We start from the raw sequence: 16,010 nt of genomic DNA on the forward strand, positions 1-16,010 counted from the left end.
ATCAACATCCTGTATCTACCACACAGCTGCCTGCTCTGACCTTTGATCGTGTGATAGGTCCATTGCTCGGATGCCAGCATCACAACCAGGGTAGATGTAGAGCTGTTTGAAGTCACAGGCCTGCCACACCTCCACCACACCATTATCTCCACCTGTGACCAGGTTGTGGCCATCACTGCTCAGGAGAATAGCCTACAGGGACACAGAAACAAGGTTCAACATGACATTTTTCAACTTAACTTACCATTGTGCTTACCAAAGTTGTCTTGCTGGAGCATAAAACTTTTTGTGAAATGTTATTCCCAAAAAGGTTTGGACGCTGGCATTCTTCTCATTTTCTGTGTTGCAGGCATCACATTCATAGTGTAAATTTAGAGTAAACAATAAAGTTTATCAGTTTGAACATAAAATATCTTGTGTTTGTACTGTATTTAATTGAATATAGGTCTAAATCATTTGCAAATCATTGCATTCTGTTTTTATTTAGTTTGTAGTTACTAGCACACAGAAACTTTGGGGGGTGCAAAATTGCACAAAAATACGACTTCCAGATTATGTTGCTTCAATGTGGGAATGTTACATTGTATATTGGTAAAAGGTTGAAATAATGGGCTGCTTCAAATTTTAAAATATATATATATATATATATATATATATATATATATATATATATATATATATATATATATATATATATATATATATATATATATATATATATATATATATATATATAAATAAAATCTAAATATTTAAGACTTCATATGAACAAAGCTTTAGATACATCTTTCATGGAGTACCCTGGTATAAATGCATGTGTCAGCTTACCCTGGTGGAATCATTGACCTCCATCTGTGCCAGCAGTTTCCCATTAATGCTGAAGTTGCAGAAGCGGCCTCTCTCGTAGTAGATGATGCAGTGCCCCTCGCTGGACACTGAGATGAGCCGTGGGCACAGATAGTGGTCCGGCCCCTCCAGAGCCCGCAGCAAGTCTCCCGTGATGGTGTGGACCAGACATGGACCCTCTGCCAGCATACACAGATAGACACACCAACATGAGCAAAGTGTCAATGTAAAAAAGAAAAAACCTATTACTCTTATATTATGAGATAACTACTGTGCATGATCAGATATAAATTCCTGGTCCCACTGCTTTTCTGTGAGGTATGTTGTTTAGCTGGAGACGTGCAGGTCTGGAATGTTTATTGAAATGATTATCTGTCAACGTGAGGCTGTAATACATTCGTAACCTGGAGTATGTATGACTGTAGTTAAATTCAAAGCAGAAGTGTTGCTGATTTTGTCTTTGCTCTGATGACAATGACATGGAAGGGACATGGAAAAGTACACTGACCTTTAGCTCCACTGATGACGAGGCCCAGCTCTGCACAGACTGACACACACACAACTTCCTGGTCGTGACCCGTCAGAACTGCTCTTGGTGCTGGGTAGTCACCTAAAAGATAACGGATACACAATGTCATAAAACAAATGGTTCATTTCTTAAAAATTTGTTGTCTGACTCTAAAAACATCACCTTAACCATCTGGATACCAGTGTAGCATATTAAATATGCTGCACTTGTGAATAATCACCAGCATACCTTCATCAGGCAATAAAATCATATAAACACAAGCCCAGCGTTTGTGACACACATCTGCTAGCAGGGAGGTCCCTTTGGATTGTCATGTAAATGCAGGGATGCCCAACGATGGCAGCCGAGCCACTTGATTTCATCCTGTGTGTCACATGATTGATGATGGCCAGGGGAGAGGTTAGTGAGGGGAGTTTCACGGCAACTGGAGCCGAGCGCTGCCAGAATGGTGTCTGAAGAGAAGTATGAAAGCAGCGCTCTTTGTGTTCACTGATCACCAATAATGGTAATTTATAATTATGATAGCCTGTGTCTTACAGAGAGTTGAGCCCTTTGAATTAATCATCCAGTTTATTGTAATCAGTGGGGATATCTGTATTTGACAAACTATGAAATGCAAACCAAATGAAGCCAAGGTTCAAGCACTCACATTTTTATTGTCTGGTTTTAATGAATATTTAAAAATTAAGTTTAAAGTCTTGTTAAAGCAGCTTAAACAAACTAATTTTGTGTTGATTGTGGCGGCCCCTGTGGACAAAGGAGTTATGAGCACCACCTCTTTTTTTTTTTGTAAAAAGCATGGATAGTGTGGGGATTTATTTTAGAAGTGAGTGAAAAAAAGTGGACTTTTTTTTTTTTAATACATTCTATTTTTGTACATTCGAATAGTGGTTAAACCTGACTATGGTTTTGTCTGAAAAAAAAACATATTGCCCATAGATTTTCCTCTTAATTTATCGGTGACTGGAAATGACGTGATGACTGGTGGTATCGTGTTATTATGGGCCTTGGTAGAAATTATTGTCACCAGGCTCCAGTAAAACGTGTAAAGCACAGTGTTTTCTACACTAATAGCTCCCATTGAGTATCAAATACTGTTTTTGTTTTTCAAATGCCCATCCTTATTAAAAACTCCCAGTAGTAATTTAAATTGATGGTGTAATTTGTGTGGACCTTTAGTATTCACCACCTTTCAGCCCAGTAGTGATGGCAAACTCAAGTAAAACATGAGCTGCACTGAGTTACCATTAAATATACAGTATGGAGCCGTTGGTCTCCACACAGGACTCCAAGTTCACCCAATTTCAGTGAAAGTTTCTCCATCCACCTCGATGACAGTTAAGCCCTGATAGATGATGTGGACATGTGTCAGACCTCTCTCCTCCTCCCCCATCATCTCCTCCTCCAGCTCGGCATATCGCCTCTGCAGCTGTAGCGGTCCAGTCAGTGAGCTGGACTGTGATCGATGCAGCGCAGTCCCTCTGCGACCAGGACCTGAGCAGCGCTGTCAGTCCCAGCACCCACTGTCGAGGGGGGCTGAATAGGACAAGTGTCAGAAAAAGCCTCTAGGGGGAAAAAGGGACCTTGTGCAGCTCACCTACCCGACAAAAGATTCAATCAGCCTGCACTGCGTACCCCCCACCATCTTCTGGCCCTCTGGGACAAGCCGAAGTCAGCCACCACAATTACCCGGTGCAAATATCCCCTTGCACTGGTGTGACGGGCCGAGTCTGAGAGGCAGGGGCTTGATTGAGCTGGAAGTTATTTTAATTATTACACATTTAAGACACATGCAGCCTTTTGGGGCGCGGGTGAAATCAATTTCTCGGCCGCGCCACATCTGCGGGATGAGGGAGCGGTGATCCAGAGGGCGGCTGCTGCCACACATTCACACAACCTTCAAGCAGTATTATAGAAAATATAATAGGCATGAAATCACCAGAATGAGGGTTGTGGAATGAATAAACCAATAAGTGAGAGAATAAAAAGGGACTTCAAGTGTGAAGATATGAGAAGGTGTTCATGGTTTATCCCTTAGGGGTCCTTACAGTGCTTGCCATCCATATTTGAACATGACTGATATTTCCTGGCTGCAGATGTTTTGTGCTACGTCAAACATACAGTATTAACAGTTTGAGCAGATTGAGTCATTTTCCACGGCACTGTCGCCTTTCTCACAGCTCCCACACATCTAGTGTTCTGCATTCTTGGACCAAATTAGGTTCATTGCTGCCTCAAAAGTATCTCTGACATGTTATGTTTATAAACAGAGATTATCGGATCCGATATTAAGCATTTTTGGGATTATCAGAATCTGAGTGGGTTTTTTTTGTTTTGCCTCCTTTTTTTTACCCAGATTGATGTTTGAACACAATAAATTAATTTAAAAATGTGCAACTTTGGCCCCGATGCAGCACCTTCTCTGTCTGCAGTCACCACTCTGCAGTCCCACTCAATGTCCTGCCCACAGCACTGTCTGATCGCTTACAAGCCTCGAGTAAAAGCTTATGAAATCTGAGTAACCTCCGCAAACTAACTATTAATATCAGTTAATAAATAATTGTGGTGGAGTAAAAAGTACAATATTGGTAACCAAAATATAGCAGAGTGGTACTATAAAGTAGCAGAGAAGTACAGTACTTGAGAAAATTGTAATTAGTTACTCCAACATTGTTTTTTTTCTAAATTTTGACTCTGACATTTTAATTATAAACTACAATCTGTATTGTTATCGGACCTGAAGAAAACATATTGGTCAGACACTATTGATGAGATATTGACATCGGAATAGATTTGATGGAGTGAAAACACGTCCTGTCTCTTGTTTCTTGAGATGAGCCATGTAGCGTCCCGTCCTTTTGTCCATTGAAGATGCATTGTAAGCACTAGTAGCGTGAATATCAGGGGAATACTGTTTTCCTGCTGCAGTAACACAAGTGCTATTGCCCCTTGCTAATTGGAGGCAACCAAGCTGAAATTCTTAATTAACTGTCGGAGCCTCAGTGAAGTTAATTAGAGAACACTCGCAACTAATCAGGAGCTACTAGAATCTGTGACAATTGGAAACACAAGATCTTCATGCACACACACACATAATATCATCCAGAAATAAAATAAAAACACTCTGCCTCATCTTCGGCGTTACAGTTCCACACCATATATGGCGCTCCTCGCCTAAAACAGTACCGCAAAGTCTGCTTTTCCTGCTCTGATGGATTGTTTTGAACACAGACAATCAGTGGGAATGAGCAGCTAAATGAACTGAGCTGCATAAATCACACACTGGGGTCTACCATTTTGAATGCCAAGACATCTGGAGTCCTCTACTGTACCTAAAAGCAGCACAGCTCAATGCCGTGGATCACACTAATATATCACAGCTACAGCGCATATAAATTATCGTCTCTCTGTCTCTACACATTATTCGATTTCTAGGGTAGGATGCCTTTTCTCCAGTGTTGATCAAAGACTCTTTCTTCCTATATCACTCTAAAAATGCTGACAATGAACTTGTGCACCTTCATGGGCTTTTAAGTTAAACATTTAATGGGTGAAAAACTAAAGAGTCTGAAGGATTTTCCTGTGACTTTGTCCAGAGAGTACTGCCACTGTATGCGTACTCTTACTCACTGTTATTGGGGTTGTCTCCGATGATATGGTGCCGTCCACTCCAGTACCACAGCAGAAGTGTTGCATCCCTGGACCCAGAGACGATGTAGCAGTCTCCTCCGATGTACGACTCTGATCTGGCCAGACACGTCACCACGTCCCAGTGGCCAAAAACTATCTGGGTCAGCTTCCCTAAAGAAAATATGTACAAACATGCTTTTGATGAAGTTGAAAGGAAGTGCAATCCGGTGAAACTACTGCCAACTGTGTTCAAAGGATCTCTGACTGATGTTAAAGGAGTATTGTTTGAAATAGAGAAGAAATATTTCCAGTATAATGAAATCTATGGCTCCCAACGTTTTTGAGGTTTTAAGTTAATCAGTGTCTGCTTGTGACTTTGTAATTCATACAAATAGAATTTAAAGTATACAACAATACATGTATTTTCTAGCAATATAGTAATAACTTAATGTGAATAATTAGTGTATATTTACATGTTTACTGTATTCTTCGGGTGTACTAATTTCCCACATGGCCAAATATCTTATCCGATATTCAGCGTCTCACCATCAGAATCAGTGTTTCTTTCTGACTAAAATTCATCCATTAAAAAATATGCTGCTTTGGCCCTGATGCATCATTCAATCTGCAATGTAACAAGTTACTGAAATTATCAAATACATGCAGTGGGTAAAAAGTACCATATTTGCCTCAGAAAAAAACAAATACTCAAGTACAGGCTATGACTGATGTCCTGAGGGTTATATGTGCTTTAACAGAGTATTTAACTTGTATCATGGTAACATAGGACTCAGAATGTGAACATGCAGTACATATACTCCCAAAGTATTATTTCACAAGACAAAATAAAACACAACAGACTTTTTGCTTTTCCTTCCAATCGTCTTGTGACCCATCTGATTCATCTTTGGGCGTTCCTCACAAGCAGCAGTGAAAACCATTTATATAATCAAACAAGAACGTTTCTGACATTATCAGCTTGTTCCCACTTAGTCATTATCCGGTGAAAGAAAATCAGGGGATTCCAGTATAGACATCCATTTTTCTACACAGCTTGTCAGGAGAGAACAGCAACAATACTGTATTATTCCCATCATAGCGCTGAGACCTCCACACATCACTGCACACCTCTATAGGAAATAGAGTTTACACTGCAACCTACCTGTCTCGGAGGAGTACACACGAAAGCTCTTGTCCCAGAAGCCACACACCAGTATGTAGCGGTTGTCAGCTGTCACCACGAAACAGTGTGTGGTGATTTGGATGCTCTGGTCCACTAGGTCTGTGATCTGACGCTTGTTGCTTCCAGTGTTGTTAGCTGTGAAAAAAAGGAAATACAGAACAGGTGTCAATACACAAGGAGTTACAAACATGTTCAAAGTTATTGCAATAAGACCCTCGCTAAAACCGATCTAAAAGTCAGTGTTTTATTTTTTCGTTTCCTTTATTTTCTATTGAAAACAAGGACGCTCACTCACCAACCAGAGAATCCATCTCTATAGGGAGGTGATGGGCCTGCTCCAGAGAGTAGCCCGGTGCTCCTCGAAGACCTGGGGATACATGAGGAAATGAATTATTGAGGATACTTCTAACCTCTGCACATGTGCAATCTTAGACACACACACACACACACAATGACACACACACACACACACACACACACACACACACACACACACACACACACACACACACACACACACACACAATCACACACCTGCTCCCTTTTTCAGAGCCAAAGTTAATTCAGAGTCTCTTCCAGGAGACGGAAGTATTGGAGGTTCATCAAAAAGATTTCCATCTGTCTTACTGGGCTTTTGTGAGTGTCAAACTGAATGGAGATATTTTACTTATTTGCAATCTGTATCTGGAGCCACATTTCAAACAGCAACATGCCTGAAAATATGGAGGCCTTATTATCATTACTATTCTGAAAAGCCAAACCGCATTTCCCTCCTCTACGACAGGATGGCAAGGGCACTGCAGCTGTGTTCATTAGTGTGGGAGCAGCCAGATCAGCCACACAGTGTGGACTCTTTGGTCCTGAGCTCGGTGTGTTTCTACTGTGACAGATGGGGACGTGTGAGGAGAATGTGGTGCAGTTGCGGCCTAATTTCCTAGTAACCATTGCTTTGGCCCTCTGACCCTGAGGTGAGGCTGGTTCTCAGGGAGGGGCTCTGTGGGTAATGTTGTTCACACATGTCTGAAAAGGAACATGTGGAAACATTCATGGTCAGCTTACCTAGGAGGTGCTAGCCTCTCACATAGCCAGCTGGCTACAGCTCTATTATGCGCGGTGGGCAGGCTTGTGTGTGACGTGATGAAGTGATTTTACAGGGCCACTGCTGTGGTAGGTATCACATGTGGTGTGGCAGTTTTTTTGTTTTTTTTTACGAGGGCACATGTGTATTTTTGAACATAACACCTGCCATGTGTGTTGAGCTCCACTCACCAACAGTGTTGTGCCATCGGTTCACGGCAAATACGCGGTTGCAGGTGACAGTGACCACAGCAGGTATCGTAAGATGGGGCAACGTGTTGGCGGCCACATGCGTCACTGGCGAATTGGATGGGAACTTCAACACCATGATGACATCCTGCTGCATCTGGTCCTTGAACATGAGAGGACTCTGTGGAAGGAAACACTATTGAGTAGAAGAGAGAAAAGACGGAATGTGGGGAAGGATGGAGGGATGTCATGACGGCAGAGGAGGAGGAGGAGTACAAGGAAAGAGGACCAGGAAGAGGAAGGGGGGATGGAGAAAATGAAAATAATCGGTATGGAAAGATTAGAGAAAAAGAATGGAAAGAGGCAATTAGTGTGGAGGTTGGAGGAAAAACTAGGTTCAGACACAGAGGAGAGCTTCATGCACTGACCCCCTCTGGACAGTGCAGTCAGACAAGGGGACTGGTCAGACAAGGGTAAGACATGAAAAACTGGGATGAGATAGGCTGTACACATGGGATGGTGCATAATGACACACATATCAGAGGGATTCAGAGGCATGAGTTTGATTTGACCACAGTGAAATTCCCTGGGTAACATGTGTAGCAAGAGTAAAAGCAAGGGCAGAGATAGTGATCCTGACAATACTCTGAGAGTTTTGAACCAGTTCCAACACTCATTCCATCTCTAATTTTGAGACCTTTGACAAAAGTGGATGGAAGTGGATAGAAAACATTCACATCTGTTAGAAAGGTAGAGAAATTGAACTAAAGGGTCTCAAAGGGATCTGCCTTACAAAGTTTCTTGTAGGGAGAGCGAAACAGAGAGAGCCACATGTGGATAATGAGGGCTAGGCTGGCTATTACATGGATTAGACAGGGAAGAGCAGCTTACAGCAGAAGGAGGGGAGCTGCTAGGCCAGTAGGGAGCACTCTTCCCTTTACACGGCACAGCTAGAAGGTAGTAACAGCTATAAAACAGTGCAGAGAACTAGTGCTGAAAATGTGTTGTTATATTGCGGGTCTGTGACCTACATGAGGTAAACCTTCTAAAATATTTATCTTAGGTTATAAAAGAGTGGATTGGAGGAAATATACAGACATGAAAAATCAGAGAGCATCTATCTCAATACAAACACACACCACCAAGGTGTGCACAGGTCCACCACCCTCTCTCAAACACACCACCTTCAACACCAGAGGTGCAGGGAATTTTCCCAGCATGCTTACTGCTCTCACCAGGTGCATGGCGGAGCTGCGTGGAGGATGTGGCTCAATAAGCAACTGAGATGGCGTCTGTCCAAAGCTCTGGATCTGCGCCTCTGTGGCCTGCGGGAGAGAGAGAGGGGAGAAGGAGAGAGAGAGAGAGCGGCTGTCACAATCAATATGCATCAAAGTGATGGGTCAATGCGTTACTTGACAATGCAAGCAAATCCTAACTCAGCCGTGCCTCTGAGGAAGGGGGGAGGTAAAGGGAAAGGGGAGCACTCCCAATCCGCCTGGGTGCTCCCCCTTCCCCCCTCGGCCTGCAGAGTCATCCAAGTGTTAGTATGGAAGAGACAAGCCTTTTCCTATTAACATGCTTCAGTTAACCATTCCCATTTCCAGGCGCAGGGGCCCCCACTGCATAAACGTTAACCTGGAGTGACATCCAGCTAGGACTGCAGCAGGCCGGCTCGCTTTTAGATGTTATTGTGCTTGAAACAAAGGGGAAAAACAAGTCCATGCACACACAGACGTATGAAACAGAGGCACAAAATCACAGGAGCAGACCGCGGCGATTTGGGAGAGGGTACCTTGATGAAGGATGATTTATGGGGTATGATGGGGCAGGTGCTTGTGACTTAGGAAAAAAAAAAAAAAACAGTGCGGCAAGTGGCACACTGAGTAGAGGAAAAACAACAACAGTATTCCATTTTACTATTATTAGAAAATAACTTCTATTAACACAAACAAAAGATCTGATTTGCCTCCAGCGAGCGAGGAAAAAAAACAAGCAGTAAGAGCTGCTGAGCTTGACTGAAAGTGGGGCACTCCATGGCGGGAGTGATTGATGTGACTGGAGCCACTTCCACCATCAGAGGGGAGCTTGTAGACGTCCGTCAATGCCACTGTGCACAATGGAACATACATCGCTCAGCCTCTCACCCGCCCTTCTGACTGCCTGGGTGACTAGCCCTCATTTTCCTCCGCCTGCCCTGTACACACCACTCACTATCAAAAGGACCTATTGGGTAGCACATGCCACGGAGGGAGATGTGGCGCGGGAAGTTTGGAGGTGATAGTGAATCAGGACAGGCCACCTGCAAGCCAAACAGTCGCCCCTAACACCCCCTGGTCACTTCCTATCTTCCACAGCACCAAAAAAGGCGCTGTCTGCACGGCTGACTGCTGTCACACAGCAGCAGTGAAAGTTCCATGCGAGTTGGTGAGCACATTTGGCAACCATTAAGTGTTAGCCGGTGTTTCTTTACAACGCAGTCCGTCAAGTAATAAGCAACTGACATTATGGCTATTTAAGGTTGGGTTTGGGGTGAGGGTCACAATGTCTGCTCAAATAGAGAAATTTGATACAAAGATCAGAAAGGCTGAGAGGGCCATGTGGAAAACATCACCATATTTCTTGTGATGATTCTATTACCAGGGAAACTGGGCTGTTGCATGTCCCGTTTTGGTAGTCTTAGACAACCTTGACGCCCAGCAATTATTCCCAGAGTGCAAGGGGGGGGCGGTATGTCTGTATATGTTTGTGTTGTGTGTTGTGTGTTGTGTGTCAGGGGAATGGGGGTCTGATTTGCTGAAGGTTAACTGAAGAACATGTTCCTCCACTAGATGATCAAAACATGTCAATATCTCTCAGGTGCTTCAACACTAATCCTCCCTGAGGTATGTCAGAAACTTATCTCTATCTCAGTCTGAGATGGAGAGCACTTAACAGGCAGTTCATTAGTTTAAGTCACTTCAGGCTCTGCTTTTTGGCTGATAAGTGACACTTATTGCCAAAGCCATCTGGATGATCTCCCCTCCCAGCAACAGCCGACTTGCTTGGGTGAGCACCTAACATCCATCATAACACACTGTGTCTGCGTGTCTGTCTGTCTGACTTTGTTCGCATCTGATTTTGGCGTGAGGAGGTGAATGGCTGCAGCTCTCTCTTTATCTGCTGCCTGGTCCCCAAACCGGTGACAGAGAGAGTCTTTGGAGGATGATCCTCCTAACAGCATCCTCCAGTGCACTCATGCAATGCGGCAACACAACAGCTCTGTCAGACAGAATGCAAACACGGCCTTGCAGTGACCCGCTAAGCACCGTGGGATCATGCTGAGTCACGACACCTGAGATCAGCCGTGGCAACTACAAATATGAAGCTGCTACACCTTTCACCTTTTGACTGATGCTGGAGATTATAGAAGCAAACTGCTTGAAGTACGTCTGGCTTTTAAATAACAGATTGTAAAAACTGATCAAAAAAAACAGAGACGATACAGGAACGGGCAAATACACATAAACAAATTATCAATGTAATTGCTGTGTAATTGTGTTACTTTCTCATGTGACTGCACTGCTGCCCATTCTTTACATGCCAATGAAATTTTGTTTAAAGTAAGCTCATCAGGAATTATTTTAATCCCTAAGTATTAACAAAGAATTACCCTGAGGCTGTTTCTTGAGTGACAGCTTTGGAGTTGACATGTGCACTACTGTATGTGGGAGAAGAAACGTCTCTAACACGTGTCCACCAGTAGCTGATTGCCTCTAATGCACCTATCATGCACACACTGGATCATATACATAATGTGATACATGTGAAGGGAGCTTCTTATCATTAAGGTCAAGCATTTAAACACTTGTGTTCCATCCCTACCAGGATATCAAGGTGAAATCAATTCAAAGTATGTCAGATGCTTCAAAGCCCTTTAACGGCTAGCCACAGCACACTTTGTTGTCTTTGTCGATTCAGAGGGGGCGGGAGGGGCGGAGGCAGCTGAGGAGGAATAGAGTCTCACTGATGAATAATTTGTCTGTTTACTTCTGAGTGACACAGCGGGGTCTGAATCAAGGGGTTGCTGTCATGTTTTTCCATAAGAGAAGCCTGTCAGGAGGAGCATCGTGGAGAAGGACTGCTGTTCCGGCAGTGTGCCCAGTAGAGCTGTCATCGTGCCCTCAACCAGAGGCCCAGCGGCGTGTCAGGAGTGTCAGCATTTCCATCTGACACGCGGACGGAAATTATCTCTCATGACCTCTAATTTCTTGACATTTCAAATGCCTTAATTGTTCTGACTAATGCCAGATCGGCAGTTTCACCTGTCAGGCCCAGAATGAATCAATACCCTGGAGTCAATCGTCACATTTCAGCAGGTCCTTGCAAGACATTCATTGGGCACTTTTCCATGCTCCACCTCACTGACTCAGGCTCACACCCTGGCTTGTGTGAGACAAGGAGTGGTAAACAATAGTGGGAATGAAGTTGTGATAAATCCTGCAAGATAGCACCTACAAAATTATCATAATGTTAACACAGCCTGTGCAGGAAATTGTTCAACTTAAATAACTCAACAGCATGTAAGTGCAGTAAATCTGCTGTAATTGGATCAGCCAGGAGAAATACTTGGACATTTAATGCGTATACTAAAAGTTAATTTTCTGTTGAAGGATTGCAGGGGCCACTGAAAAATATGTTGTTTGTAGAGCTGCAAAGATAAATCAATTAATTGATCTGTTGTCAACTCTTTTCCTGTTGACTTGCCTTCTCTACCTTTAAATGTATTGAGTTTTGATAATTAATTGATTGGTTTGAGGGGTTTTTTTCAAGGAAAAAATTTGAATATTCTCTGGTTTCTTTATTGCTCTATGATAGTAACCTGATATCTTTAAGTTGTGGACAAAACAAGACACTTGAGGACGTCATCTTGGGCTTTTAGAAACACTGATTCGTCTGATTTTTCTCTATATTTTCTAGACCAAAAAACTAATCAATTAATTAAGAAAAGAATCATCAGATTAATTGACGATGAAAATAATCATCAGTTAACAATACTGGAATAGCCAGTAATTCAGTTTCACATCCTTACATGCAAGGAAATCAAAATAACATTTTATTTCCGCAGTTTAACAGACTTGTTCATAAAGCATTATCAGGAAACCGCCAAGTTTTAGTATATGGGGTTTAGATATACAACGTTATACTTTATGTTACAGTGAAAAGAGGAATCCATCTGGAATGGGGGAACATGACTGAAGGTATGAAGGCTTGTCTTAATTAGTGCTCATCATATCCGCATTACATCAGTTGCAATTAGCTGAGCCAATTTCTTTCTCCAGCACAAATACATTCAACTTGTCACAGTAGCGACTGCATCAACTGGGCACAATTAGGGAGTCTGAGTAGTGGGCTTCCTAATGTGCAACTAACTAACAGTTCTGTCATCTCTCAGGGTAACAGTAGGGTGTACGACGGCAAAGAGCCCCCTCAGCCTGACGCAAAATTAAAAAAGAAATGCATCGGCTAAACCTTTCTCAAAATGATGAAAACCAAACCTTTCACAATATGGTTTGGTAATTAGATCAGCCAAATCTTCTGCAGGTGATTTGCATAGTGGTCACTTGATAAATAAAGGCGCCCCTGGAAGTGACAGTATATAAATGACTTGTTTTGCAGACAGCAGATGGTGGATATCACAGGGAGAGACAAGCTCACACTGGAAAGTACCACAATGCATGCCAGCTGCTGCAGTCTCTGGTCCCCTTTCGCATCTACGCAATTAAGCTATTCACGAGTAGTACGGTCGAGCTGATAGATATTCAATTAATTAGATAAGAACAAGAGGATTCACTCCCTCATCTATTGACTGAGCGACCTCTGTTGATTGATCTGAGAGCTCAGTCAGATTCATTGATCTGATTAAGGGAACAGTATATTCAGCATCACGAAGAAAAGAGCAGCAAAGATGATGTTAAGATGATTCTATAAATAATGCGGACAGATATTAAAAGATTACTGTTTATCTGAGAGAGACAGAGACAGAGACAGAGAGAGGAAATTAATAACTCAGGTCCTCAGAAGATGACGCTAATCTCAAAGTGAACTCGATGAGTCAGCAGCTCTGCCCGATTCTCTCACGGGTTACATCTGCGTGACACAATAATTGATTGACAGATGCATGATATGAATGCTCCCGGAGCTCCAGCACATGCCAGGACAGATAGAGACAGGAAGTTGTGTGCCTATGGTGAATAAGCGAGGAGGGGGGAGGGGCTTTAGTCTCCATGGCAATGTGTGCATGTGCCTTACCTCTCTGAGCGAAGGGTCAGTGATACTGTCCAGCTTGGCAGAGCCCTCGTAAGTCAGGTAGTGAAAGACGTTGAGGGCGCGCATCGCCTCTGGGCCTCGCTGCTTGTAGCCGAAAATAAGGTCAATCCACTGATGCAGCTGACATGACACAAACTCGCTTTCCAGGGCCTGTCAGAGGAGCACAGGGCAAGTAGAGGAGAGAGGCATACCAGTGGCATGAGGGACGAAATACACAACAAAGATTGTACCTCACAAACAACAGTGAACACTGACAAAACATCAAACATCCCAAATCTAATTAAGAGAGACAGTTTACCCTCAAAATAAAAAACAACATTTTCCTCTTTACTATTCATCCATCCAGATTGTTTTGCTGTGAGGCGCGGAGTTTTGGAGATGTCGGCCGAAGAAATGTCTGCCATCTCTCAAATAAAATAGAACTAGATGGCACTCAGCTCGTGGAGCTCAAAGAGTCAAATTCATTTAATTTTTTTTTCTAAAACTCTACAGCAATGTCTCTTTCCAGAAATCATGATTGGTTTACTGAAGATAATCTCCAGACACCGTTGCGAGCAGTTTCGTGTAAGATTTTTTTTTTTCTGCCGAAAGACACCAGCCAAAAGCTTCTACAAGGTCTGAGGGCTATCTTGAGAAACCGGGTCGTGATTTCTAGATTTTTTTTTTTGTCTTTTCTGACGCTATCAGCACCACAAGCTGAGTGCCACATAGACAGAGACATCTCTCTGCCAATATCCCCAGAACTCTGCAACTCATACAAAAACAAACTCGATGAATAAATGGCACTATAGGTTAGAGGAAAATATATATATCTTTTGGATAATGGGGATGAACTGTCCCTTTAAGGGAAAACTAAATGCATTTAGTTAAAAAAAGATAAGTATCTAATCTGTTTTACTGCTCATGAAGATAACAGACGAAAAGAAAGAGAAAGAAAGCCGCATCCCTTCTTTCTAATGTAATCAGCTAACTCAGGATGAGCCCATCATATCAGATTTCTCCGTCCACTTTATATACAGACCAACTGCCTTTGCATGGGGACAAAGAAATCCGTTCAATACTAACAGGGCTCCAATTTACTGTAAAGCTGTCTGCAGCAGCAACATTGATAAATCACTTGTGAGGCTGAAAAAGGAGGCTTGATTTCTTGTGGGAGTCTTAGTGAGAGATTTGGGATAAGATTCAGGGCAGATAATTATTATAAATATACCTATGGAAGCCATGCAGTGCAGGGTTTGATGTATTGTTCCAAAATACGGAACAATATAATTCCCATGCAGGCTGGAGTAAGGCTTTGCTAGAGGAATTTACACTCCTCCCCTCGCGTCAGGAATAACAGCCATTACCAACAAAGCCTGCTCGAGCACACAGAGGCAGAGTTTGCCACAGGGCATATCACTACAATTGAAAGTGGCACATGCAAAGATGGGAAGTGGGAGGGAGAGGGGAGGGAGGGAGGAGGAGAAGGAGGGATGGAAAAAAAGAGGAAGAGTGAGACAGAGGGGGAGGCAGTGAGAGAGATCCACTGACAGAAATGAAATAATAGAGGAAGCAAGAGTGTGGGCTAGCTAGGGAGCAGAACAAAAGAAAGACAAAAACATGGAGGCAGAGCGACTATGATTTTCTGGGCATGTGAATACGCTGGTCTGCGAATGTAACAATGCAAGGCAACATCACACATGTATCCTTCAACAGAGAGAAAATATCCACTGTAATCCTTTTGTCATCCTCCCTCCTTGTTTTGGAGACGCAGACATGCCCGTAACAACTCCAAGTCTTTGGCTTCTCCATCCACTCCTGCCTCCCTTCCACCCTTCCACCTACCCACTCCGCCAGTATACAAGCCTGATGGAGCTCGACCAGGCAGCGTGGGCAGAGCACGGGGAAAGGTCACCTCCATAAGACCAGCCCAGCTCTGTCACTCCGGCTGAAAAGGTCAAGTGTGTTTCCACAGCCTCTTTCTACCTCTGGACCAAAAACACTGTGGCCCCTCACCTGAGGATACATAAAATGTAGGAAACTTTGTGTCTTCCTGGCAGCATTACTGAAGGTTTACCAAACCTAAATTAGAGAGCGGAGACCTATCAGAGTATTTTCATCGCTCTAAACTGAGACTGTTAATGTACCCATTACATTATGTTGGCAGAGATAACTATTTCATATAATGCTGGGGGTGGGAAATACATCACAACACTATTGTGATCTCTAATTATATATCAGTATTGTCTTTTCCTAGTTTTAAAGGATGTA

General features: G+C 43.0%; 1 protein-coding gene across 6 annotated transcripts in view; it reads right to left on the reverse strand.

The window, feature by feature from the left end:
• The window catches only part of nbeab (neurobeachin b), a 221,184-nt gene that overhangs the window by 2,169 nt on the left and 203,005 nt on the right, over positions 1–16,010 (reverse strand). For 5 of the 6 annotated variants that reach the window (XM_037079753.1, XM_037079762.1, XM_037079745.1 and 2 more), the window contains exons 47-55: positions 13,743–13,910; positions 8,690–8,779; positions 7,458–7,650; positions 6,484–6,555; positions 6,168–6,323; positions 5,006–5,176; positions 1,355–1,456; positions 829–1,025; positions 41–192 (exon numbers count right to left, since the gene is read on the reverse strand). In XM_037079753.1, the coding sequence (XP_036935648.1) occupies positions 41–192; positions 829–1,025; positions 1,355–1,456; positions 5,006–5,176; positions 6,168–6,323; positions 6,484–6,555; positions 7,458–7,650; positions 8,690–8,779; positions 13,743–13,910 (1,301 nt within the window). The remainder of the gene's footprint in view (positions 1–40; positions 193–828; positions 1,026–1,354; positions 1,457–5,005; positions 5,177–6,167; positions 6,324–6,483; positions 6,556–7,457; positions 7,651–8,689; positions 8,780–13,742; positions 13,911–16,010) is intronic. The other variant, XM_037079736.1, reaches the window with a different exon arrangement.

Source organism: Acanthopagrus latus, chromosome 2 (genome assembly GCF_904848185.1).
Source record: "Acanthopagrus latus isolate v.2019 chromosome 2, fAcaLat1.1, whole genome shotgun sequence".
Classification (NCBI taxonomy): domain Eukaryota; kingdom Metazoa; phylum Chordata; class Actinopteri; order Spariformes; family Sparidae; genus Acanthopagrus; species Acanthopagrus latus.